General features: G+C 42.2%; 1 protein-coding gene across 1 annotated transcript in view; it reads right to left on the reverse strand.

Annotated features, from left to right (window-relative positions):
* Positions 1–26,136, reverse strand: part of SLC2A13 (solute carrier family 2 member 13) — a 107,926-nt gene extending 81,790 nt beyond the window's left edge. The window contains exons 1-2 of the mRNA XM_081877958.1: positions 25,192–26,136; positions 1,904–2,063 (exon numbers count right to left, since the gene is read on the reverse strand). Coding sequence (XP_081734084.1) covers positions 1,904–2,063; positions 25,192–25,780 — 749 coding nt within the window. The 5' untranslated portion in view covers positions 25,781–26,136. The remainder of the gene's footprint in view (positions 1–1,903; positions 2,064–25,191) is intronic.
* Positions 26,137–26,827: the final 691 nt, after the last annotated feature.

Consider the following 26,827-nt stretch of genomic DNA (forward strand, 5'->3'; position numbering starts at 1 on the left):
GTTCTCTGGGTAACAGGAGAATCAAGACTTTACATGATGTTATACTGAGAACCATAGAACTGAAGCCATGGGTCTCCAAGAAAGCTAGCATGCATCTTGATTACATTTGCTATAGATCTTGCCACCCTGCAAATTACAATGTTGAAAGATAAAATCTGTAGCTCCTTAATTCAATCCATTAGTAAATTTCAGCTGGATTTGCTGCCATTATTCAAAGCCAATTAGCATTCTGAGGGCACCAACTTAAAACCACAAAGAGGAAGATTCCAAGTGTACAAAAACAAAATCTACATTTAAATCATTTAGATTTGCATCTAAAATTGTTGGGTTTAAAATAAAAATGTAATCTGTAAAATGTAACACATTTGGATAGTTTCTTTGCCACCTATTATTATTATTATTGCTCCTTATTGTGATTTAGAAAGGGTACCGTATTTTTCGCTCTATAACACGCACCTGACCATAACACGCACATTGTTTTTAGAGGAGGAAAACAAGGGAAAAAACATTCTGAATGAAACAGTGGATGTATCATTTTTGGGCTTCATGCTGTGGCCACAGACATGTGATCTGATGGTGAATTTGGGGTGACCCAATGCCAAAATCCTGAGAATTCCTGTGGATCCATGCTTTGTAACCACGTTTTTGCACCATTGCAGCCCCAGGCAACAGTGGGTGCGTGATTTTTTTGGTGCAGGCTGTAGCCATGGACATGCTATGTGATCTGATGGTGAATTTGGGGTGACCCAATGCAAAGATCCTGAGAATCCCTGTGGATCCATGCTTTGTAACCATGTTTTTGCACCATTGCAGCGCCAGGCAACAGTGGGTGCGTGATTTTTTTGGTGCAGGCTGTAGCCATGGACATGCTATGTGATCTGATGGTGAATTTGGGGTGACCCAATGCAAAGATCCTGAGGATCCATGTGGATCCATGCTTTTTAACCACGTTTTTGCACCATTGCAGCCCCAGGCAACAGTGGGTCCGTGATTTGGGGGGGGGGCAGGCTGTAGCCATGGACATGCTATGTGATCTGATGGTGAATTTGGGGTGACCCAATGCAAAGATCCTGAGGATCCATGTGGATCTATGCTTTGTAACCACATTTTAAGTGGGGAGCGAAGGAAAAACAAAGAAGGGACATTAGAGGGGTGTGCAGAGAAGCAGCTGGCTAAGAATGCAGGAGAGGGATTTAACGGGTTGGAGGAAAGAAAGGCAAAAGTTTTCCCCCACCCAAGCCAGCCAGCCAGCCAGCCAGCCAGCCAGCCAGCCAGCCAGCCATCTCTCTCTCTCTCTCTCTCTCTCTCTCTCTCTCTCTCTCTCTCCCTCCCTCCCTCCCTCCCTCCCTCCCCCTCTCTCTCTCCCTCCCCCCCTCTCTCTCCCTCCCCCTCCCCCCCTCTCCCTCTCCCCCAGCAGCACCGGAGCTTGCCTGGAGGGGAGGGACTTTCCCTGCTCTTTGTTCCGTTTCAGCAAACACAGCAACGAAACAGAGGAGGGTGGGCAGTAAGACCCTGAGGCAGAATGCAGGAAAGCAGCCGCTTCCTCTTTTCAGTTTTCCCTTCTCCGTGAAGCGCCGCGATTTGATTTTTGCCTGGCGATTTGATTTTTGCCTGATTTTTCGGCTCCAGGGACCACACATTCGCTCTATAACACGCACAGACATTTCCCCTTCCTTTTTAGGAGAAAAAATCTGCGTGTTATAGAGGGAAAAATACGGTAATTAATTTTTTTTACTAAAGAGTACAAAAGACATTGCAAACAAAAAATGTATCTATATCATGTGTGTATACAAATAAATATTTGTGTGTACTACACACACATTACACACACAGAGCATGTGAATCTAAATGGAAGTGCAGCTCTAACTTTACTTTCAATAACAAACAAAAAAATTACACTAACCTCCATCCACCCTTCGGAAGGTAACTGAAGGCTCCATCTATAACGCTTGCAAAGAACTGTCCTCCTGTGATGAAGAGTGTGTTTATAGTCACTAATCTGCCTCTTAGATGAGGTGGAGCAACTTCTGCAATGTATACTGGGACTGTCATAGAAGCAATACCTGGAAGAAAGTAATTAAAATTCAGTATGAACCTATTTACAAAGAAGAACTATTACTGTATTTTATCATTGGCATGTGTTATCTACAATCATGACACTCAATCATAAACAAGAGGAAACGTTCTACCTTTCAAATAAGTAATCAAACCAAAGTACATGCTATATAAATATAGTATGTTTACAGCGCATCTGAAAGATAAGAGTTCCAAACGGAGGAGAAATCATTTGATTGTGAATACAGCATAAAGAATTGCACTGCAAGTTGAAAATAATCAGATAAAAGAGATTGTCAATAGATAAGCAAACAGAAGCTGAACATGTAGGAAGCGTGGTGACTATTTATATGTTTGGAGGGATTTATATCCCTCATCTCAAAGCATAATACAAAAGAATAGTAGCAAACAACATAGCCGACTAAAAAAAGGAATGAGTTGTAAGCAATCCATTAAGGGATATCTGTAACCATTAAAAATCATCAAAGGCAATTAAAGCCTAATAGAACAGGGCATATGTCATCTGGCACCTTAACATATCTTAGCCCAATATCAACCCGGACTACATTATGACTCCCTCATACTGGTGTATTTCCATTGACATGAACTAAATTAGCAGCGGGTCCACAAAGCACTTTATTAAAATAGATTTCAGTAACAGGCATTTACCAAATTGCTACAACTTCCTAAGAAAAAAGTAAGCTAACTGGTTTTTGTGGCTGTATTTTTTATGTTGTGTTTTTTCCAACTCATGTCTCAAAGCACACCTAGTACTTAGAGATTAGTCTAAGTACAGTGGTGCCTTGCAAGACGAAAAGAATCCGTTCCGCGAGTCTCTTCGTCTAGCGGTTTTTTCGTCTTGCAAAGCATCCCTATTAGCGGCTTAGCGGATTACCGGCTTAGCGACTAAGCAGCTATTAGCAGCTTAGCGGCTTAGAAAAAGGGGGGGAAAGGGAAAAAACTTGCAAGACTCACAAGACGTTTTCGTCTTGCGAAGCAAGCCCATAGGGAAATTCGTCTTGCGAAGCACCTCGAAAAACGGAAAACCCTTTCGTCTAGCGGGTTTTTCGTCTTGCGAGGCATTCGTCTTGCGGGGCACCACTGTACTTAGAGATTAGTCTAAGTACTTAGAAAGTTAAGAATATTATAATCTTATATCCAACGAAAACTTACTTATTCTGCCAATTCAGCTGTATCAAGTCAGATGCTAGAAACCCACCCCTTTTCGAAACCAAAGCCAGAAGAACTGTATCAGATACATTTTGTCTTTGTCTTCACAGGGAAGAGCATAGAGCAGATCTCTGTGCATTAACTAACTTTTGCAGAAATGGAGTCTTAAGAATTAATTAAAATAATAATAATTATTTTTTAAAAACATGCTAAGAAGTCCAGTGACCCACTGAATTGTTGGCCCATACTTTATCTGCACTGAGTTCGCAGAAATAATTCAATTCCAGGTGAGTTGAGCGCCGGGCAGCCTTTGTGGGACAAGCTGTATTTTATATGAATTACGCTCTTCACTACTCTTGGTTCTCAGTTTGGCTGCCTTGGCATGGATTTTGTTGCAGGACTAATACAGTGGTGCCTCGCAAGACAAAAAGAATCCGTTCTGCGAGTTTCTTCGTCTAGCGGTTTTTTCGTCGTGCGAAGCAAGCCCATTGACGGCTTAGCGGATTAGCGCTATTAGCGGTTTAGCGGCTTTTAGCGGCTTATCGGATAAGCGGCTTAGAAAAAGGGGGGGGAGGAAAAAAAACCCGCAGGAACTCGCAAGACATTTTCGTCTTGCGAAGCAAGCCCATAGGAAATTCGTTTTGCGAAGCACCTCCAAAACGGAAAACTCTTTCGTCTAGCCAGTTTTCCGTCTTGCGAGGCATTCGTCTTGCGGGGCACCACTGTATCTTGAACCTAAGAACACTAAGATTTTTAAAGACAGTAACGAACAAACAAAAAAAAGCTTTCTTTTGAACAGCCTCAATAAGCTGAACTGCCATACCCTATGTTCTTCAACCTTGGGTACCCAGATATTGTTGGGCTACAACTCTCATCATCCCTAAGCTATAGCTGAAGATGATGGGACCACATGTGGGCAGCCACGGTTGAAGAACACTGTGTACTGAGCTTGCAGGACTCTGCAAGGGACAAACTAGAAACATGTAGCAGAAACTCTCCCAGCAGCCATTTGTACATGTTACAACCAAGACGAAATCCCTTTCATCTTCAAATGCTTTGTGATAGATCAGTCCTGGCTACTTGTGTCAGTTTCTCCAATTTGTGGCCACCATTCAACAGATACCTGCCAGCAGCATATTGTACACGGTATTATGCTAGCCAAACAGATGGCCTAAACCACCAATTACAGGAAATTATGAGAGAGGATAAATTGAAAGATACAAAAGAGCTGGTTATGGTTTTCAGTTCCACACAACAAAGTTGCTGGAACCTCTCTTCTGCCTAACTCTGTCCCCACCATGTTAAACTGAAATGGGATGAAGGAGTGCAAGTTAATGCTTAAGGACACAATTAGAGTTAGAGCCAAACTAAACATTACAAAATGTGCATTATCTGCATTGTCTTTCTATATATTTTTTCCTCTGCCTTCTTTCTAAGACTTGGCTTCTCCCTGCCAGCCACAAATCAAGGGGATGGCAGATGGTGATTCACACATTATACAATGTTTACATTACACATTACAAGGTAGGAGGAACGGTGGCAGCTTTGAACATTTTAATGTCTATTTTCCTCCTTTAAGATCCTCCAGCTAATTCAACTTATTAACATTACACACTGCTTTTCAAAGTCTATCATTCTCATTGTGAAATGTTTGTAGTATGGGAAAATATTTCATTCTAGAGAAAGAATTTGTAGCAGATACAAGTTTTTAGGTGATGTACAAGTTAATGAACAACCAAGTAAATATGGCTGCTTAGTTATACTCATAAGAGCCAACTCCTGGGGCCAAGGTCCCACTGTGCCCCCCCCATAAATTATTTGATGGGGCTGCACCCCCAAAGCCTTTAATTAATTTTTAGACAAAATAATACAATACGAAAAACTTGTGTTCATGTTCTAAATGGAGACCTGTGACATGCTTCAGAAATGTACCAGAAATGACAGACATTAACATGAAATTTATTAGTTACGATGGTATATTTGAATTCCAAAGTCAATCTGAAGTTCATGAATCACAAACACAGATAACTTTAAATAACTTTAAAAAGAAATAGATATAGTCTTATTACAATGATATCTGCCAATGTTAGCAAGCTTCTGATATTGTATGTCCTAAGATGATGATGATGATGATGATTAATTTATACCCCACCCATCTGGCTGGGTTTCCCCAGCCACTCTGGGCGGCTTCCAACAAAACACTAAAATACAGTAACCTATTAAACATTAAAAGCTTCCCTAAACAGGGCTGCCTTCAGATGTCTTCTAAAAGTTTGGAAGTTATTTTTCTCTTTGACATCTGATGGGAGGGCGTTCCACAGGGCGGGTGCCACTACCGAGAAGGCCCTCTGTATTTCTTACAAGAGAAATACAAAAACTTGGTTGTATAATCATTCATTTATGCGTTTTATATGTATGCCGCTTTTCCACACACACACAAAACACATGCTCTAAGTGGCTTACAACAAAGAAAACATGAGTACATTTCAAACAAACACCACAAAAACATTTCATAATAACATAGCGCAAAACAATAGCAAATATACTAATATACAAAATCCCATTATCAACATGATAAAGATAACAAGATTACTTAAACAACACACAGCATCCAACAGTGAAAATAACAAAAGATGTGTCATATCAAGCACAGGGTTTACACTTAATGAGTTAAAGAACACATCCACCAACTCATGTTCCAGATGTGGCTGTGAAGATAATAGGTAGGTCACTTCAAAGTAATGCTGCTTCTTATACACATTAACTGAATCAATTAATGTCATATCAAGCAGTGCACATTAATTTATGTGAACTATATTTAGATAATACAGGACATTCCTAACAAAAGATAGTTAATTATCCCTGTGTTCCAAAAGGGGGTGTTTAAATTACACCTTGGCATTTTCCAATAAGCTTTTGTTAGTCTAAATAAAAGCAGTTGCTCTGGGCAAGTACATCAGCATCAGTATAAAGGAAGAAGCTATGAATATAACAGCCACTGATGTGGGGTCAAAAATGCTCCATGAACGACTATCTACTTTGAAACGACTTGTTTCATAAATTAAATCAGTGGTATAATTCAAGACAAATTCAAGTCAGATTAGGCAACCGGAAGGATATTAGACAAATCTTTAAGATGTAAACAATATAAGTGCAGCGTTATCCTATTGCACTGCTAAATATCTTAGGATACGACCAGCCAATCACCCCTCAGATTTGGTTTTGAGACTTTGCCATTAACAAAATCTGACTGGTGACTTAGCTTTATGATACTGCCACATTTATTATACTATTTTTGAATAGTATTTTTGAATCGTATTAAAAAGGGATGTGGGTGGCACTGTGATCGAAACCATTGAGCCTCTTGGGCTTGCTGATTGAAAGGTTGGCAGTTCAAATCCCCGTGATGGGGTGAGCTCCCGTTGCACTCCTGCCAACCTAGCAGTTTGAAAGCACACCAGTGCAAGTAGATAAATAGGTACCGCTGCGGCGGGAAGGTAAACGGTGTTTCTGTGCACTCTGGTTTCTGTCATGGTGTTCCGTTGCACCAGAAGCCGTTTCCTCATGCTGGCCACATGACCCAGAAAGCTGTCTGTGGACAAACGCCAGCTCTCTCAGCCTGAAAGCGAGATGAGTGCTGCAACCCCATAGTTGCCTTTGACTGGACTTAACCATCCAGGGGTCCTTTACCTTTCACTATTTTTGAGTGGCTAGGATCATTCAAAAGAGCAAAGCCAGAGGAAAGGGGCACTAGGAACAGCAGCAACACAGAGGAGGAAACAATCCCTGTAAACAGATGAAAATGTAAAGGAGCTACACTAAAGGGGCTATTCAGGAAACAGTGCATCCATTGAAAACCTCCCTTTCTCCCCAAAATTAATCGGCTACACTTCAGCTCAGCCCTCCCAGCTATGCTGGTTATAAAAGATTCCCTTTAGCTGTTCCTAGCGTATCAAGTTCCCCAACTTGCTCTTGCTGGTAACTAATGAAGTTCTACCTATTAAACAATTATTTATTTTCAGTATGTGCTGCCTCATCTCTTTCACCTCCTGGTTAGCAAACTCTCAGTTCCAAGTCACATGGGATGAATAAATCCTCAGGCTTTTTGCTAGCTGCTGGGCAGAAAGGTCTATTAACACTTCTGATTTTTCCATCACCTGCATGACAGTTTGAGATAAGAGTTTTTACTGTTCAATTGCAGGATCTGGAAGGACTGTTAATAGACGCAGTAGAAACGCAGAGGTGGCAGTGTGTGGATTCAACAATATACTGTAGTATTTTCTGCACAAAAAGCCACCATTAAAACAAGTGGCATTAAGAACCGCTCTCACCAGTTGTTAGAAGTTGAGTGTGACCTGCCTGCTTCCCTATCATATTGTTGGTATCCTCTGGCTCAAAAGACAATAGACCACCTCTGGGGGTGAAGTCAAACCACTGCAATAGCAACACCGAAGTGACCTCTCTATGGTGCTAGCCTGCACAGTGTGTATGGAGGTCCTGGTGGTAGTAACTAAATTTTAGTCAGAGTAGACCCATTGAAATTAATGGACCTAACTTAGTAATGTTCCTTCATTTCAATGGGTCTACTCTGAATAAAATATAATTGAATATCACCATAAGGAACAAGTGATTTAATCCTTCTAAGTGTTTACTTTGGGGGCAATAGCTTTCCAAGCCATGTGCCCATTACCTTTCATCCTCTCCCTTTTGACATTCTGGCTGGTTTTTGGCTGGCTGAGATGGTTTTATGATACTGGTATCAATCATTTGTTTTGTTTCCTTCTGCCGCTTTTATCTGTTCTGTTTTATCTCACTGATGTATGCTGCTTAAACTTTTGTATTTTTTCTCCCATGTCGCATTGTTTTAGATGCTAGCTCCCTTGGATTACTTTTAGGAAAATAGGGATTGTAAGTCTTAAATAAAGATATTAGCAACAGTAGACTCTAGACTATTACATTTGGAAAATTTCCTTCATATGTATCTTTTTTCATGGCAAATTGAGCCAACATGGTATAGTGGAAGTGGGAAATCAATGCTTACATCTACAATACTTTGGGATTTCACAACATGACCGTTAAGGTGGGTGCCATCATATTTTCACTTGCTTGGAGCCTTGTGAGCTCTTGAGATTATCATACAAATCCAAATATTCCAAACATCAATGGGAGAATAATTTGAAGAGCTTTAAAAACCAATTTGAACTCCGTTTTTCTAGTATGTATTTTTTTGGGGGGGGGGGGAAATAACCTGAATATAAATATGTTGGTCTACATTTATCTTATAAAACTGAATCATGACCATCTGTCAGACAGATAAAAGCTACTTTAGGTGTGAGCATTATAAATAAAGTAGGCTGCATATTGTATTTATCATTATGAGGTTCCAAATGAACCCACAACTAGCTACTCATCACGGTGCAGAAATTTAGGAAGTGTAACTTGGCAGGATCATCCATTGAGCCCATATGGATGGTCCTGTACTTCAACAAGGATATTTACTTTCCATCACATTCTATTTTAGCCAGCACTATTTTGTACAGTTACTACCATCTGCTGCTTCTTGAAAACACTTGTTACAGCCATCTTATGGCCATATACTCCGAACTCAGTCCCACTTTGTTCACTAGTATTTAATGCCAAATCCATAAGAACTGCAAATCCATAAGGATTGCACCCAACAGAAATCTGGCTGCTGTTTCTAAGCAAATAAAATTCAGCAGCATGATTCGAAGATTAAAAATGTGTTCTTAGGTTATATTCAGTCTCTTGTTGTCCTTGTTGCTGGCATCTATCTGTCTTGGGAGACAATGGAAGGGTGCACCTTCAGGGGTAAAATCAAACTGTTGGCGAGTTCTAGCACCTGCTATGGCTGTAGAGACCGATATGGAAGAGACATGTATTGTTGCAGGAGGGTCAGATGAAGCCATCTGGTTTTGCTGCTGCAGATGCACAATGGTGTTTCTTCAGTCTGCACTCCTCCCAGCAGTCATACCTCCTCTAGTCACTGCTATGGATACACAACCTGCCTTCAGGCATTGTAACTGTCTGCAAGGGATTCTCATATGGCGGGTTTAATGTTGCCAGCCTTCATGTCAAGATCGCAGACATCTTTGTAACACGGAGTTGGTCTGCCAACAGGCCTAGTGCCTGAAGCCAGCTCCCCACAGAGCATGTCCTTGGTGATCCTGCCATATAAATTCAATAAATAAATCTTCCATTCTGTGGACATGACCAAGCTGGCATAGACATCACTGAGATCAGAGTACAAAGATGCTGGGAATGCGTGCTTCGGAGAGCAGTTCATTGTTTGGTCCTGCTATGCAATGCTCAAAATTTTCCTAATGCAGCACATATGAAAGGCACTGAGGCATTGGTCCAGGTGGATGTAAGTTGCCCACGACTCTTTCCCATAAAGCAGTGTGCTCAACATGCAAACCTGGTAGTCCTTCATCTTGGTATTGGTCATTAGCATCACATTCTCCCATACCCTTTTGGAGAGGCAAGCTATTGCTGTAGCAGCCTTACCAATACACTTGTGCAGCTCAGCATCAATGGAAAGGTTGCTGGTTATGGTGGAGCTCAGGCAGACAAAATTGTCTAGGACCTCAAGCATGTGGTCACCATGTGGTCACTGCATGTTTAGATTACCCACATTTAAAAAAAAGCTTTCAAGCTCTTGGACTTGCTTGGGGGGGGGGGAGGCCCACTTGATGTGCCAGTTTTGGAAGGCTAGAGATTGTCCTGCAAAAGCATCCCTGAGCCTTGCAGAGGTGGTGCGCTGAGCAGACATTGCCCAGCAAGCAAAGTGGAGAGCTTAAAAGATCTTTTTGCTCCAGGTAACCACAAGTGGACCCAGAATGAAAAGAGCTTTTAAGCTCTCTGTTATGCTTGGGATTTGATTTGTGGAATTTTAACCATCCTGCCTTCTACCACATTTGTTTGAAATCATGCAAGACTTATTATTATTATTATTAATACCCCGCCCATACAAATGCATGTAATATGAGGGATTACTGAAAAATAACCCAAGTGGCAGAGTAATAAGTGATTGGCTGAATTGTGCCCTACTAGGGTTTGGCACTTTTTATGTCTATTTCAATGGAAGGATTAAGCATGTGCTGAAATCTCTCCTATTCATCCACAGGTTTGAAGGGTGCTTGACTTAATTTCCACTCTACCTTCTTGTAGCCTGTCTTTCTTATGGTGTTTCAATATCAATTTTGCAGCATAGTTATAAAGTGGTTAGGAGACCAAAGGTATTTATTTGCCAGGATGCCACAGTGGCTCATTCATGATAAACTGATTTTGTAAAATTGGGGAGAGTGCAGAGGTAATATAGCATGAATAGCAGAGCAAGTACAGCACCATGAATAGCAGAGGAAGACATCTCCTGTACTTTAATATATGAACCACTCTCAGGCTTTGCATTTTAGCATGGAAATTTCCTAAAATGCAATCTCCACAGCTAATTCAAAAGGACTCCTACATATAAAACTAGATTTTAAGACACTTAGCCACTTTAGAGGAAATCCAACACTGAAGATGCAAGAGAATTTATCCAATATTAAACTTCAAGTGCCTTCAGCTTCTTTTTTGCTTCTCTGCAGACCAAAAGACACTTTCATTAATAATTTTCTTTCAATGTTGTGCTCATGAACTACACCCTAGGCTTGAGTATGAATCATTATTATTGAATGGAAAGTGACTGGGAGAGGGAAAAGTTGGATAAAAATGATGCCTTAAACTCACTAGAAAGTTAACATCTTGAAGGAGGTATATTTTTATCATGTATCTACTAAACCAACTGCTCAGGAATAGTATTATACAAAGCAAAAACGAACAAGGATAATTATTAGAAGCGTATTTATTACAATAATTTATATCCTGTTTTCCTGGATACAAGTCCTTCAAAGGCAATTTACAAGTAACATTTAACTACTTTAAAAAAATCACAATAATATGGACATACTGGTGTCATCAGGATCCTTCCATCATGGCAGCTGTTAGTAGCATAGCCGAGTGACAGACTCTATCATGGGGAGCTGAGAGTCTTGCCAGAGCAAACCCTGATGTCTCCTTCCCTCTTTGCTGGTATGTTTGAGGTTTGTCACAGTAACAAAAGGCTTTCTCCACTGACAGCTATTTATCAAGCTTTATTAATATGAGGGACTTTAAGCAGGTAGTTTGCATGTTCACTTCTACACCAGCTTTACAGACCTTAAAAAGTCCTTTAAAAAAGGTCCCTATTCCACAGGTTCAAGTCCAACTACAATCAGACACAGGAGTGGTATCCTTCCTGTTTAATTAACTGAACCTGGTAACCTCCAATTCAGAGACCCACTCAAGTCAATTTTGGTCCAGTGTTCAGTCACTTTCCATTGGGGAGAATGAAGTGATTAACTTTATCTTCCTTTGTCTAATGACTGCTCCTCGAGCCAATAATTAAAGAGAGCATAAAAGCAATGAACACCGAGGGCAAATAAAGAAAAAAGACAAAATCTTAATACATGAAGTCTAATCTATATATAAACTAGTCACAGCTTCTGAATAAAAGCTTATGCCCCTACAACATGTAAAAGTACCTGCATCAAGTGTCCTATCCTATGACATGGATGGTTAACGTTCTCAGTTAACACTTAAATATTTTTCATATTGGGGCAAGAGAGGGAAATAAACTCAAAGCAATTACGCAGCAAAAACACATTGTCTATAAGCAGACACCGAAATGCTGAAAAACCAATGCCGTTCTGAGGAGCACCCTATCGTACCAATACACGGGCTTGTGGCTGCGCCACACCAGCCTGCTTGAGGCATGTTTTACCAATCTTTTACAATGCTTAATAGATTGTATGAACAGTTTTGCAGGTAGCGATAATAATAAAATGCCTTTCCAACTGTGTGGCTTCTTGCTACCTAACATCATTTTTTTAAAAAGCGGCTTTTACCTACATGACCCGCCTATTCAACGACATCATAAAAGGGGCCCCCATCCCCAAAACCTGGACCCACTCCAAAATAGTCTCCATCCCAAAACCACTAAAAGACAGCCTCAAAGTAGAATCATACCGCCCAATCTCATTAATAAACCAAGACTACAAGATATTCACATCAATCTTGGCCAACCGCCTAAAAATCTTCCTACACAAGTTAATAGCCCCAGACCAGACTGGTTTTGTCCCTGGCCGCAATATAACAGACCCCATCAGGAAACTACTGAACCTGATCGAACACAGCAAGGCAACCAAACTCCCATTGACAATTATGTCCCTAGACATCCTCAAAGCCTTTGATTGCTTGGAGTGGAAATACATATTAGCAGTACTAACTAACATGAAATTTGGCCCCAACTTCCTACAAATCCTCAAACAAATATACTCCCAAGCCTCAGCAAAATGCAGAACTAACAATATGGATTCTAATACTATAGCTATCCAAAGAGGCACGAAACAAGGATGCCCACTGTCTCCCTTCTTATTTATCCTGGCTCTGGAACCCTTAGCAATCCGCATCTGAGCAGCCACAGACATCAAGGGAGTGGAAATAAAAGGCAGAACCTATAAATTAGGGCTCTTTGCAGATGACCTAATGGTCACAACACCAGACCCCATAAGCACAGCAACCTCCCTAATCAGAGAACTCAACACATTTGCAATGGTGTCGGGCCTACAGGTAAATTTTACAAAGTCAGAAGCTATGTGCTTCAACACCCCTCCCCACACCCAAAAAGAACTCACAAAGGTCACCAAAATAAAACTTTGCCACACCAAGTTCAGATACCTAGGGGTACAAATAACCAGAAACCTCAATAAACTGTACCTCCACAACTACAAGCCCCTGTGGCGACAAATTAACAAAGACCTAAAGAGATGGAATAACACGAATTTCACTCTCTCAGACAAAATAGCCATGATCAAAATGATCACACTCCCAAAACTAACCTACCTATTCCAAACCCTCCCAATCTGGATCCCCTCAACCCAACTTCGCAGTTGGCAGAGAAAACTACACTCTTTCATCTTCTCACATAAAAAACCAAGAATAAGCCCCAAATACCTGCACCTCCCCACCTCAGAAGGAGGATGGGGAATCCCCAACATAGAAGCATATTACAATGCCAACCAAATACGCCATATAATCCCATATATACTAGAAGATGAGACAAAACAATGGGTACACCTAGAGAGGGACACAATTGAAAACACCTGCACCACAACATACCCACTCCTCCCAAACAAACTAAAGAAAATTCCCACAACACTTAACAGGTACACACAGACCATGCTCAAAGCATGGAAAACACAAATAGGCAAACTATCCCCAACCCCATCCCCACTAATCCCCCTGGCGTACCACCCATTATTCTACCATGCAGCACAAAACCTCCAGACAAAAACCTGGCGAACCAAAGGCTTATATCGCCTAATAGACTTTTATAAAAATAACAAACCCTTGTCAACACAAGAAATACAAGACAAACTAGAAGACACCCAAATGACCTGGTTAACACAACACCAACTACATGCCTTCTTAAACAACCCAACAGTAAAATCAGCAGCAACTAGGCCCCTGACAACCTTCGAAAACCTCCTCCTAACAACAAAGGGAAACGGCAAAGGGACGGTATCCGCAATATACAAAATACTACTCCAAAATCCCGCAAATCCCCTAGACACAATCAAAAAACAATGGGAGAATGACATAGGCTATGAGATTAACCCCACTCAATGGACCAGAATGTGGTCTGAACCCCCCTTTAAATCCATATTAACGAAAAGAAAAGAACTCACACTGAAACTCACCTACAGGTGGTACCTAACACCAAGGAAACTAGCGCTAATACACCCAGGAACCTCACCAAAATGCTGGAGAGGGTGCACCTCCTCAGGCACATACCTCCACATGTGGTGGGAGTGTCCCAAAATTCAACTATTCTGGACAACAGCCATACAAGAAATATGTAAAATAACTAAGCAAGTAATAGACATCACCCCAGAATTGGTCCTACTAAACATCTTCCAAGACAACAATGCCCATTTACACCACAAAGAACTTATAACCCACCTGCTCTCAGCAACCAGAAACATCATAACCAGACACTGGAGAGACCTGTCAGGAGTAAGCATGGACCAATGGTACCAAATAGTATGGGAAACAGCCCTACTAGAAAAATTAACTAATAAACTGAAACTGACACGGGGACAAACAGAAGAAGACGCCTTCACCCCGGTATGGCTCCCCTTTATCACATACACAGCCCAACAGGACAACGACAATAATCCACCAACAGCATACAAATCAATATGGCTAACCTGATCCAAAACACCCACCCACCTCACTCACACACGAAAACAAAGATCACCACAGCCAATCACAAGCAAACAATCACACCCTAAGCCAACCCCAACCTCTCTCACCACCAAAGGAACACAAGTGAACAACACAAGCAACGCTGACACCAAACTCTACATACATTAAACATAATAGAAACACCGCCACCCGACCCCACCCCCATCCATCCTCCCTCTCCCCACCCCCCTTTCTTTTTTCTTTCTGTTTTCTTCTCCCCCTAATGCCTCAACAAATGAAACGGATTTGTAAAAACGTTACATGGAAGAAGAAGGGGGAAAAAAAAGAGGCACTACACTTCTGTAAAACAAGAAAATCCTTAATAAAAAATATTTTTTTTAAAAAAAGCGGCTTTTACTCTGCTGCAGGGGTGCACATTAAATTTTACTGTTCTACTGGTTTTATTGGTTACGTGAATAAGGAATGTGCAAGGAACAAGTCTCTAAAATCACCATCAGATCAGTAGGAAATGAATGCTGGTTGCCTTCACTGCAGGAATATTACTACACCCTAATTAACACTAGCAAATGAAGGGAGTCCATGAATTGCTCCTGATCTTTTAACCATGGTGAAGAGATCAGCAGCATTACGTCTGTACCAGCTCTACATCTATTTGGGCAACAGTCCGCCCAGGGGAATAGGAAAAGTGCTGCTGGTTGTCTGGGTAACCAACCATTTCAAGGATAACTAAAACAACCCTATAATGCAGCTTCTTGATGACACATGTCACTTCACACTCAGTTTCCAAAAAGCTTATTGCTTGACAGAATGCTTCATTATCTTTTTCACATCACCATGCAACAGAATGAGAAACCATGGAACAACAAAACGCATCCCCGTGGAAGGGTTCTTGTACTATGTCATTAAAAACTGGGAACTGTAATCAGATCTCCAAGTAGATTATGTGTATAATTTCAGGGATTTAATACGCCAACATGAAGCAATACTCAAAGTGCAATGAATCATGTCAAACATCTGCTTGCTGTTTTCCAGGCAAAGAAACAATGCATATTACCAAAATGTATTTGGTAATTAATTGCACTTTCCAAGTTGACTTCCCTGGAAGCTGACATTACTGCAGTCATTAAGAATCTGAAACTGTTTTAGCATTGAAACCTATGCCCTTCTGTTAAATCTCAAGTCTTAGGTTTTCCCAAATATAAACAGAAGCATAAAACAAATGTAAAGGACTAGTAGAAGTGGACAGAGAAGTCACTACAAGCCTCATTGCCTCAACTCTGCATCTTCCCCTTCTACTTACCAGGTTTTCTCAAGCACATACACAAAAAGACAAATATTTTCAATAGAAGTTGTTCTATTGTATATACTATAGAAAGCATCTAAGCTGGACAGTAAAGGAAATTTAGCGTATCTATCTACTGTGCTTCTACTTGCAAAACATGAGTATCTCAAGTCCAGAGTTCTGCAACTCCAGCATGCTACGAACAGGAAAATTTGGTTATCTTCACTGTTCTACTACTACGTCAGTAGCAGCCTTCTTGCAACCAGTCTCTGGATTTTCATTACAACATGGATGACACGCTTAAACACTCCAAATATCAATCCCACAGACAGAAATAGGGACCTCAATTTCTGTAGATTTCCAATTATTCTGCTCAAGTTTTTCACCTTGAAAATATCTGTCGCCTTCTAAGGGCAAGATGTTATACAGCAGTCAAGTAATTTGAATAACTTACATATCTTAATTTAAATTCATGTGCATCTACTGATTTCCCTAATGAACCAGAAGCAGTTCAAATACTGGAATGCTCATTATGCAGCTTCCAAAGAGGAACAGAAAACCCACACCTCATTTGTATGTCTTACAAAGCAGTCCCTGTACAGAAGATGTACTGAAGAACAACAGTCAACATAGGTTGACTGTCAAGTAACAACAGAAATCTGTTCATGCATTAGTAATAAGCAGCACTCCCATTATTTACTGCAGACACTGGCTGTCAGTACATAGCCCCCATTAATTTGGTAGCTGCTGCACTTCAAGTTTGACCTCTCGTACTGTAATCGCTCCTAGCCACACTGAGTGGATGGAATGGATTTTTAAAATCAGATTTAAAAAACAAAAACAAATAAAGCACGTTTCAAAGCAACCTAATTTGAAAGGAAACAGAATAAAAAATATGCTCAAGTCTTAACTTAAGTCTTAAAAATTATTCATAAATGTCTGCCAAACAAAGTGTTAAAAATCAGTGTTGTTCTGAATAGAAAAATGAGATAGTGTCATGTGCTGTATCATGCCCAGGCTAAGGGAGCAGCAACTCACAAATCCTAAAATCCAGGGTATACCCTCCCGGGTATCAGGACATCTGCTGAGGCCACATTTCTACTCCTTTTTTATGCCTTCCAACTACTTGAGTTCTGGACTATTTTCTGTTGTCTAGTTATGACTATTTATGATTTGACTAGTCAACCAGCATAGGTATGTACTTTCCATCTCATTCTATTTTGTCCAGCGTTATACAGTGGTGCCCTGCAAGACGAATGCCTCGCAAGACGAAAAACTCGCTAGACGAAAGGGTTTTCCGTTTTTCGAGGCGCTTCGCAAGACGAATTTCCCTATGGGCTTGCTTCGCAAGACGAAAACGTCTTGCGAGTTTTTTCCCTCCCCCCTTTTTTCTAAGCCGCTAAGCCGCTAATAGCCGCTTAGCCGCTAATAGCGCTAAGCCGCTAATAGGGGTGCTTCGCAAGACGAAAAAACCGCAAGACGAAGAGACTCGCGGAACGAATTAATTTCGTCTTGCGAGGCACCACTGTACCTGGATCTGTGTTAGAGCCCTGCCTGTGCAAATTTCCTCAAAGTCAATCCTACTTTGTTCAATAGTTTGAAATCCGTATGCCCAGGATTGCAAACTTCACCTTCAAGCAAGTGGTCTTCCTGCATTATGTAATATCCTTGTACAGAGTCATGGCTGTCTAACATGATAATGAGAAAAAACAAGTCACTTTTACAGTGATTTCTGTCAGGCATGGGCTTCACACGTCAGCATAAGCAACTTGAATTTGGATTGATATCAAATGGGAAATAGTGTGCTCATTCACTGTAACTTTTGAACTTTATGCTTCAAGAAGGTAATGTCTTGGGCCATTCGTAGCTACAATTATTTATATATCACACATACTGTAGAATTCTTAACTGGAGATGGCCATCACAAACCAGAACTCACTCAGCTGCTTCACTGGGTGAATCTGTTTTTCCAAGACGAGAGGGAGAGGATACCCTCAGTCAATGTGAGAGGCAGCACGCATCACACATTTAAGCTGCAGTTTGTTAAGGGTGCTAGGAATTGTAGCTTCGTAAGGGGTAAACTACAGTTTCCATGACTTGGGGGGAGGGAAGAGAAATATGCTTTAAATGTAAAGCATTTTTTTACAGCATTCAGCAGTCAAACTTCACGGTTCTGCTTTACTAAAGGATAAATATTTCACTTCAAAAGTGGTCGTTCGGGGCATTAGAGTTTTCAGTGATTTTAAAAAAGCTGACATATTAGAAGGTTTCAGGCTGCTATACTTTCCAGTGTTCAAAGTATGTTAACTGTATGCAAAAACTTCAGCAACATCTACACAAGGAGGTCTGGCGAAAGCTAACTGAAATTGGAATTAAGAAACAAGCCTATATGGAAGTGCTTTATTTTTTTAATGCATACAACTCACCCAAGCGCAAACTTCTAGCATTTCTCCTCACTTGTCAGTGTGGAGGTTATAGAAAATGGATACAACATGCACTGTTCCTTAAACAAAAACATTAAACAGTAGTTTGTACCTGCATCCCATACAGTTATACTTGTATTTTCAATGCAAAATTAGAAGCAAACTCACTACAAATTTTTCCTTTAAAGCTATTAAGCACTAATCTGTTGTTGGGGGGAAAGCATGGGCTGGGTATTGTTATACAGTGGTGCCTCGCAAGACGAAATTAATTCGTTCCGCGAGTCTCTTCGTCTTGCGGTTTTTTCGTCTTGCGAAGCACCCCTATTAGCGGATTAGCAGCTTTTAGCGGCTATTAGCGGCTTAGAAAAAGGGGGGAAAGGAAAAAAATTCGCAAGACTCGCAAGACGTTTTCGTCTTGCGAAGCAAGCCCATAGGGAAATTCGTCTTGCAAAGCGCCTCGAAAAACGGAAAACCCTTTCGTCTAGCGAGTTTTTCGTCTTGCAAGGCATTCGTCTTGTGGGGCACCACTGTACAGCCATATTACTAAATCACAGGTATGTGGCTAGCTGATAGCCACATACCGGTATTTGTGTTGGAAACTCCTCAATATATAAGCCAAGTGCCAAATGGCTCCTTAAACCAGGTTTACAGTCACAAACAAACGTTTACACAGTTTGCAAACGGAATGCCTAGTTGCCATTTTGGGGCCAGACGGTTCGAAAGTTGTATTTTTCAATATGACTTTTTTGTTCCTGAAATTCATTCTGATTGTGCAGATAAAATATAACAGATATGTGTTGTTAGTGTGTGAAAATAGTCAAGATCCAAGGATCCCCAGGCACGCACCTCCAGATGGTGGAGATGTCAGGAGCCAGGATGGCACCCAGGCATCTTCACTTGGTCGCAGGTGGCTGATAGCCAGGTGCAAAATGTACCTGGCAAATTTCGAATGCTGGTGTATATACCAGTGGCAAGTAAGAACTTTTACCATACAACAAGGCAATAAACCTCTTATCAGCAAAGGCAGCTGGATTCTCTGTTTCTCCCCTTTCCATCAGAATTCCACAAAAGCACTGACACAGGTGTGCTGGCTATTAAATTTTGTGGACTTAATTGCAAAGCTGCTCTACTGAACAACAATCAACATGACAACATGAATTATAATGTCTAGCACTTTATACTAATCAACTGAATAGCAGTTATTTGGCATCAATTCAGCATCACCAACCATGTTCATATTGAGAGCAGTGGTGATAATTTAATAAGGTACCACTATTTAAGAGTATTTAACTCAGTTTTTAATACATCAAAACAAGAAACGATGTTGAAAGATAAAATATAAAATCAGTAAAGACAATAGCCTTGTCCAAAACATTAAGTCACAATACACACAAAATGAAAACTTCTACTAGTGCCCCATAGCTCAAGAACAGAAAAAAGATGAGTCAGTTTTCCTTATTGCTCTTTAGAGTTCCAACCTATTATGTCTAATCTGAACATACACTTACTGTTCAGCTATGTTTATTGGTTTTTTTACAGCCCTCAAGAAGTTACTTAAGCCCCTTAGCTCCCTCTGATGGTCGATTTGACAATGAAAAAGTTAATTGTGATTTTTTTCAAGAACAGAAAAGAGGCCTTTAAATTTAGGGATATGGTACTAGAAGCACTCTAGATATTGTTGGATTCCCAAGTCCTATCAGTCCCAACCTGCATGGCCAATGGTAACTTAGTCTAACAACCTCTAAAGGTCTACAGGTTCTTATCTCTGCTTTAAATCTTGCTGCTGCTGCTACTACTATTATTTTTAATTACCCACTCTTTAAAATAATGTCCCAGGGCGGGTTACATCAATTTTAAATTCTGTATTTAAAACAGTTCAAAACAAATTACAGTCACAGGAATACTTTATACTTGAAGTAGTCTTGGGTTATTTTCATTTGGTTGGTATAATTACGTTTTTTCCATTAGCTGTTGTGTTCAGCTGATCAGAACCTGAAAATAATTGATTAAGCCTTTCAGAGATGTTGCATTCCACCCAAGAATTGAACTAATTATCTTTCTCTACAAAGAACCCAGTTGACTTCCAAGTGACTTCCAAGCATCCTGCTACAAACTAGGTCCACTCCTGCTTGCTTTTATTAGGCACTTTTAAGACACCCTGCAGACTAAAGCAAGTTTTTTAAGTTCTTATCTTACCACCAGGGGGGAAAAACAAAGCCTGCTGAAGGCTACACCTATAAACACACAGACACCATCATTAAACTATTTCACCATTTTTCTAGACCATTTTACAACCAAGTAATTCACATCAGATACATTTGCTGAGCACCTAAGGCTGAAATCCGTTATTCACACTGAAGTGATTCCATCTGGTGACCTAGGACTACTGAATTAAATGGACTACTGTCTAAATCCATGCTATTCATGACTCAATGGGCAAATCTGGTTGAATCAAACAAATGAAGAAGGGCAGCAAGCCAGGGTTTCACTCCCACTAAAGCGTAAGTGTTTGGACCAAAACCTGATAACTCAAACCTATTAAAAGAGATAACATGTTGATTAATTTTCCTTTACAAGACATGCAGAACACAGACTGACATACAGGTTAGTTAGTCTATGCAAATTATATCAATTTAAAAGTAGGTGCACATAAAAAGAGAAAAACAATAATGTTCATTTTTACTTTTAAGACTAATTGCCAAAATCCTTTTCTGCAGAGGGTTAGATCCAGTCTAACTGCACTTCAGTCCCAATAATTACAGTACCCAAAAGCTTTGTACAACCAACGAAGAGTCAAATATATGTACTTCAAGTGTAAACACACTAAATTATGAATTCCCAGAAATAAACACAGCTGAGCAGTATGAATAATTATGAATTATTACTCACGATTCATCAGCCTTATGCCAATACAATTACACTAACTTCTCAGAAGGAGTATTCTACAAACTCCTGTAATTGTTCAATGAATGGCTGAGAGCAGAGGCTCCCTCTATCTGTTTTCAAAAAGTTGCTGCTCTGTTTGAAAAGCACATCCCATGCTTCTGATAACAAAAGCTTGCAACAGTACAGCTTCACAGATGCAAACTGTGAAAAGCAATGCAACAATGGTTCTCAACTAGCTGGTTCTGTCTCCCAACAAGAAATAAGCTTGAAGTATGAATCACAACTGAGCAAGTTATTAAAAAAAGGAGTGTAGTACACAATTATGTAATGAAAAACCAATGGCAAAAGAGACAAGTGTGATCTCATGTATTTGTAATACTTGTTGATTACAAGGTTTAGTTCTCATTTATATTGTGAAAGGGTTAAAAAAATGGAAACAGACTCTGCCCACAGGATCCAATTCTAACAGACCACATTAGAGGAGACAAATGGAAGTAAGATTGAACTCAAAATATGTATGACAAAAAGAACAGCATAGTGCTGAATGATCTCCAAGAAAAGGTGTAACTGAAGGAATGGGCTGAATCAGTGACAAAGTTTTCACACTGCAAACAGCCAGAAAAAAAGAAGATATACCAAGAGAAGAAATGGTAAATACGGGCAGAATAACAAAAGCACACAACAAAACTGCAAACTTTTAAGATAGAGAAAAGAGGTTTCAACGATAGAGAGGCCAATAAGAAGATAATATGTACTGTGAAGAATACAAAGTTGTGAACCTCTGGCTAATGCATTTTCAGGATATTCTTGCCATCTTGCCTTTGTCCAAGATTGAGAGTACCGAAGGTAGACGCCTAGACATACTAGACACCTAGACACACATATAAGTGTGTTCTACTTAAAAGAAATTCCAAATGAACTGTTCAAAAATGAGATAGAAAAGGTGTGCGTGTTCCATTGTTAATAATTTGATCATCTGACCACCACTTATCACTAGGCTTTCTTCCGCAGCATTTTTCTACACAAATAGTAAGCTGTACAGGGCTGATGCCTGGGTTAGAGAGTTATGGGGAAAAGAGAGTGGGAAGATCATATAGGCTTCCCTAAACTCCTTGCCAGGAGGACTGAATAAAAGTTCTACAAAAAATATTCCTTCTACAAAAATGTATGCCACTAAATGCAAAATCCTACACACATATATATGCAGATGTCCCACATTATTCAATGAGACTTACTCTAAGGCAAGTTTGTATGGTTGCAATTTATGTGTTATCAACTGTTAAAGACTTTAGTAAGTTTATCTTCCAAGGTCAATTCATAAAGCAAGTTCTGGGAAAACTCAACTTTCAGATACTGTGCATTATTGAACGATGGCATCATAAGAAACAGTAAGTAATGCAACACATTAACTGTGGGATTGCTTTCCCAAATGTACAGATAAACGGTGCCTTTTCAGAGATGTGACGTTTCTCCCCACAATACCATTAGCTGCGCCATCTGAATTTTAACTCAGGATCTTTTGAGCCGAGGTTAGCCCTCCTGAACATCTTTCAAAAATATTGTAGCTTTCAAGCTACAATATAATTGTATTTTGCCAGCTAGGCTACATTAAATATTCTATGCTAAAGAAAACACCATTGGCAGTGACAACAATGATCACCTTTAAAATGAATTCCTGACTTGCAAAAGGACAGTGAGAGAGGGCCACTTAACAGCACAAACCGTTCCCTTTGAGAACAGATAAACATAGGGCTTTTCTTTTAAAAAGACAATTACAATGATGATAAATAATAATGACTAACATCCTGTTAACAACTTCCTTCTTACATTAGAGTCAGGCTCTTTACTTGGCAGTAGACATTAAGAGCTGAAGTCTTAATTTCTAAAGTTATCCAGGCTAAGCAGTGGACAGATGAAAGGGGAGGTGTTGGGGAGAGCCATCTCTTTGCTCCAAATGGAAAAACGCTGAGGTTACAAGGGTGCAAACCCTGAGCGGTTTGATAAAGTTACCTGTTCTGCACTGCACACACCACACAATTGGGGGGCCTTTTGAGGAAGAGGAGTTCTCTCCCCTAGCCCCACCAATACTACTCTCAAGAAAAGTTTGCTGTATGTTACAACCAGTGCTTTTTTTTCTAGGGATACTCAAGAGCATGCAGTACAGGCACGTTTTTCTAGAAGAAAAGCCCTGGTTAAAAGTGTGGCACTTACTGTAACCACTTTATGGCGAGCACTGCCACAGGACCTTTTTCTCTAAGAAAAGCATTGGTTACAATAGCCGGGAAATCTACATATTTGCAAAGAAACTAGCTTTTGGGGGGGAGGAGAGACTTAAAAGAGGCAAGCTGCAAGATTCCTTCACGAAACAGTCTCAGTCCACTTCCACTGAAACAAGGAGGCACGCAGATCTGTTGCAATGCCCCAAAGTGGAGCTGAAACGGGGGGGGGGGGGGCAAGTGTGGTGTATGCAGTGCAGAACATAGTGATGTATGGAAGTGAGAGCTGGACCATAAAAAAGGCTGATCGCCAAAGAATTGATGCTTTTGAATTATGGTGCTGGAGGAGACTCTTGAGAGTCCCATGGACTGCAAGAAGATCAAACCTATCCATTCTGAAGGAAATCAGCCCTGAGTGCTCACTGGAAGGACAGGTCCTGAAGCTGAGGCTCCAATACTTTGGCCACCTCATGAGAAGAGAAGACTCCCTGGAAAAGACCCTGATGTTGGGAAAGATGGAAGGGCACAAGGAGAAGGGGACGACAGAGGACAAGAGGGTTGGACAGTGTTCTCAAAGCTACCAGCATGAGTTTGACCAAACTGTGGGAGACAGTGGAAGACAGGAGTGCCTGGCGTGCTCTGGTCCATGGGGTCAAAAAGAGTTGGACACAACTAAACAACAACAACAACAACATGTGAATAAGTTAAGGACCACTGAGTTTTCCCACTAGTGATGTACGTATGGAAGTGAGAGCTGGACCATAAAGAAGGCTGATCGCTGAAGAATTGATGCTTTTGAATAATGGTGCTGGAGGAGACTCTTGAGAGTCCCATGGACTGCAAGAAGATCAAACCTCTCCATTCTGAAGGAAATCAGCCCTGAATGCTCACTGGAAGGACAGATCCTGAAGCTGAGACTCCAATACTTTGGAGAAGACTCCCTGGGAAAGACCCTGATGTTGGGAAAGATTGAGGGCAGAAGGAGAAGGGGACGACAGAGGACGAAATGGTTGGACAGTGTTCTCGAAGCTACCAGCATGAGTCTGACCAAACTGCGGGAGGCAGTGGAAGACAGGAGTGCCTGGCGTGCTCTGGTCCATGGGGTCAAGAAGAGTTGGACACGACTAAACAACTAAACAACAACAACATGTGAATTAAGGACCACTGAGTTTTCCCACTAGTGATGTACGTATGGAAGTGAGAGCTGGACCATAAAGAAGACTGATCGCTGAAGAATTTATGCTTTTGAATAATGGTGCTGGAGGAGACTCTTGAGAGTCCCATGGACTGCAAGAAGATCAAACCTCTCCATTCTGAAGGAAATCAGCCCTGAATGCTCACTGGAAGGACAGATCCTGAAGCTGAGACTCCAATACTCCCTGGGAAAAACCCTGATGTTGGGAAAGATGGAGGGCACAAGGAGAAGGGGACGACAGAGGACAAGATGGTTGGACAGTGTTGTTGAAGCCACCAGCCTGAGTTTGACCAAACTGCGGGAGGCAGTGGAAGACAGGAGTGCCTGGCGTGCTTTGGTCCATGGGGTCACGAAGAGTCGGACACAACTAAACAACAACAAGTTATCTTAGTCTAAGTCCTCCAATCTTACCCTATTTCACAACATGCTAGGATGCTGTGGAATTCAATACATATTTAAGGCAGCCACCATTTAACAATCCTGCAAACAAGATGATCCCCAAAATAATATACATGGGGTCAGGAAGAGTCGGACACGACTAAACAACAACACTGGAGGGAAAGGGGTGCGTGGAGGATGCAAAAAAAAAAAAAAAAAAGATGACAGCAATGCTAGAAGTTTTTCCCAGGGGGAGCGGAGGGGAGGGTGGCTTCTTACCTATGCCCAGCCCCACCACCACGCGCCCGGCCAGCAGCGTCTCCTTGTCCTGCGCGGCCGCCAGCACGGCGGCCCCGGCCGTGAAGATGCCGCTGGCCAGCAGGATGCAGGCTCTCCGGCCGCCCCAGCCGTTGAGGACGCCGCCCAGCAGCGCCGAGAGGGCGGCGGCGCCCACCGTGCTGGAGACCAGCAGCTCCTGCCAGAAGGCGTCCAGGTGGAGCTCCTTCTTGAGCAGCAGCAGCGCCCCGGACACCACGCCCGTGTCGTAGCCGAAGAGGAAGCCGCCCAGCGCCGAGAAGACCGACGCCACGTACACGAAGCTGGGCGTCTCGTCCCGCTGGAACTGCCGACGGGCCGCCCGCTCCAAGTCCGAGCAGCCGCCGCCGCCGCCGCCGCCGGACGCTTGGCTGTGGAGGCTGGAGCACGACTCGGCGGCGGCCAGCAGGCTCCTCTCGCCCAGGCTAGCCGAGCCCTCGGCGGCGGCGGGCGCCGGCTGCTGCTGCTGCTGCTGCTGCTGCCGTCGGCGCTTCTCCCCCATCAGGTTGCTGAGGCTCTTCAGGGTATATTCCACATTGGCCTTGCGGGACATGGGGCAGGCGGCGGCGCCAGCCCTCTTCGGCGGCCTCTGCTGGCGGGCGCGGGAAGAAGCGCCCTGAGGTAAAAAGCCCCGCTCGGGATGGCGGGCGGTCAGGCGGGCGGGCGGGCGGCGTGTGTCGAGAGGCGGCTCAGTGCGCGACTCGCTGCCGAGGCGCCTCGCTGCTGCAGCTGCCTCTCATCCTCTTCTCCTCTCGCTGAGGCGAAGGAGCGCCGCTTGCCCCCGTCGCCGCCTCACGCCCACCGGGGCCTCGAGCGAGGGAAGGAGCCAGGAGGAGCGAGCTGCCACCTCAGCCCGTGACTGGCCCAGCCAGGAAGCGAGCGAGGCGGCCATGAGGCGGGGCGAAGGGCGGGAGAAAGGGCGGGTGTTTTGTGTGTAGCCGCCCTCCTCTTTTTCTTATTATTTTTTTTTTAAAACATTCTTTCCCTCAGGAAAATAAATAAATAAATAAATATCCCTTTCCCGTCGGCGTCGGCGTCCCCGCCGCCTCGCAGGCACAGAGCAAGCGCGGGGAATGGCGTATTTTGAGCACGCGCGTAGTGGTCGCTGAGGGGGGGGGGAAATGGCCCGGCCTGCTCCCTCTGGGGTCCGCGTGGGGCTTTGAAATCCGTGGCAGGGATCGCGTGGGTTTGGACGCCCACGCGTCACGGGGATCCCGCCCCTGGAACTCACTCAATAGGGCTGGCGGGGGGATCAGGACCCCGAGCCCAAATGCCAGCACATTTTGAAGCATTCTTTTTTAAAAATAATAATAATATTTATTTGGTTTTTCAGATTAAAATGTTATGGTCACATATCCAACATGCAACATAAAAACAAGATTCCAAGGAATCTCCTCCCTTTTGTGGGCCCTACTGTCAATCATTTCCTCCTGCATCTTTTATAATAATCCAAAACTGTTGTGTCCAAAATTCACCATTAAAGTACAAGTGATACTCCGATCCAGGGGGTCAAACTTTTTCAGCAGGGGGCCGGACCACTGTCCCTCAGACCTTGTGGGGGGCCAGACTATATTTTGAAGGAAGAAAACGAACGAATTCT

This window comes from Podarcis erhardii, assembly GCF_964252035.2.
Source record: "Podarcis erhardii genome assembly, chromosome: 10".
NCBI lineage: Eukaryota > Metazoa > Chordata > Lepidosauria > Squamata > Lacertidae > Podarcis > Podarcis erhardii.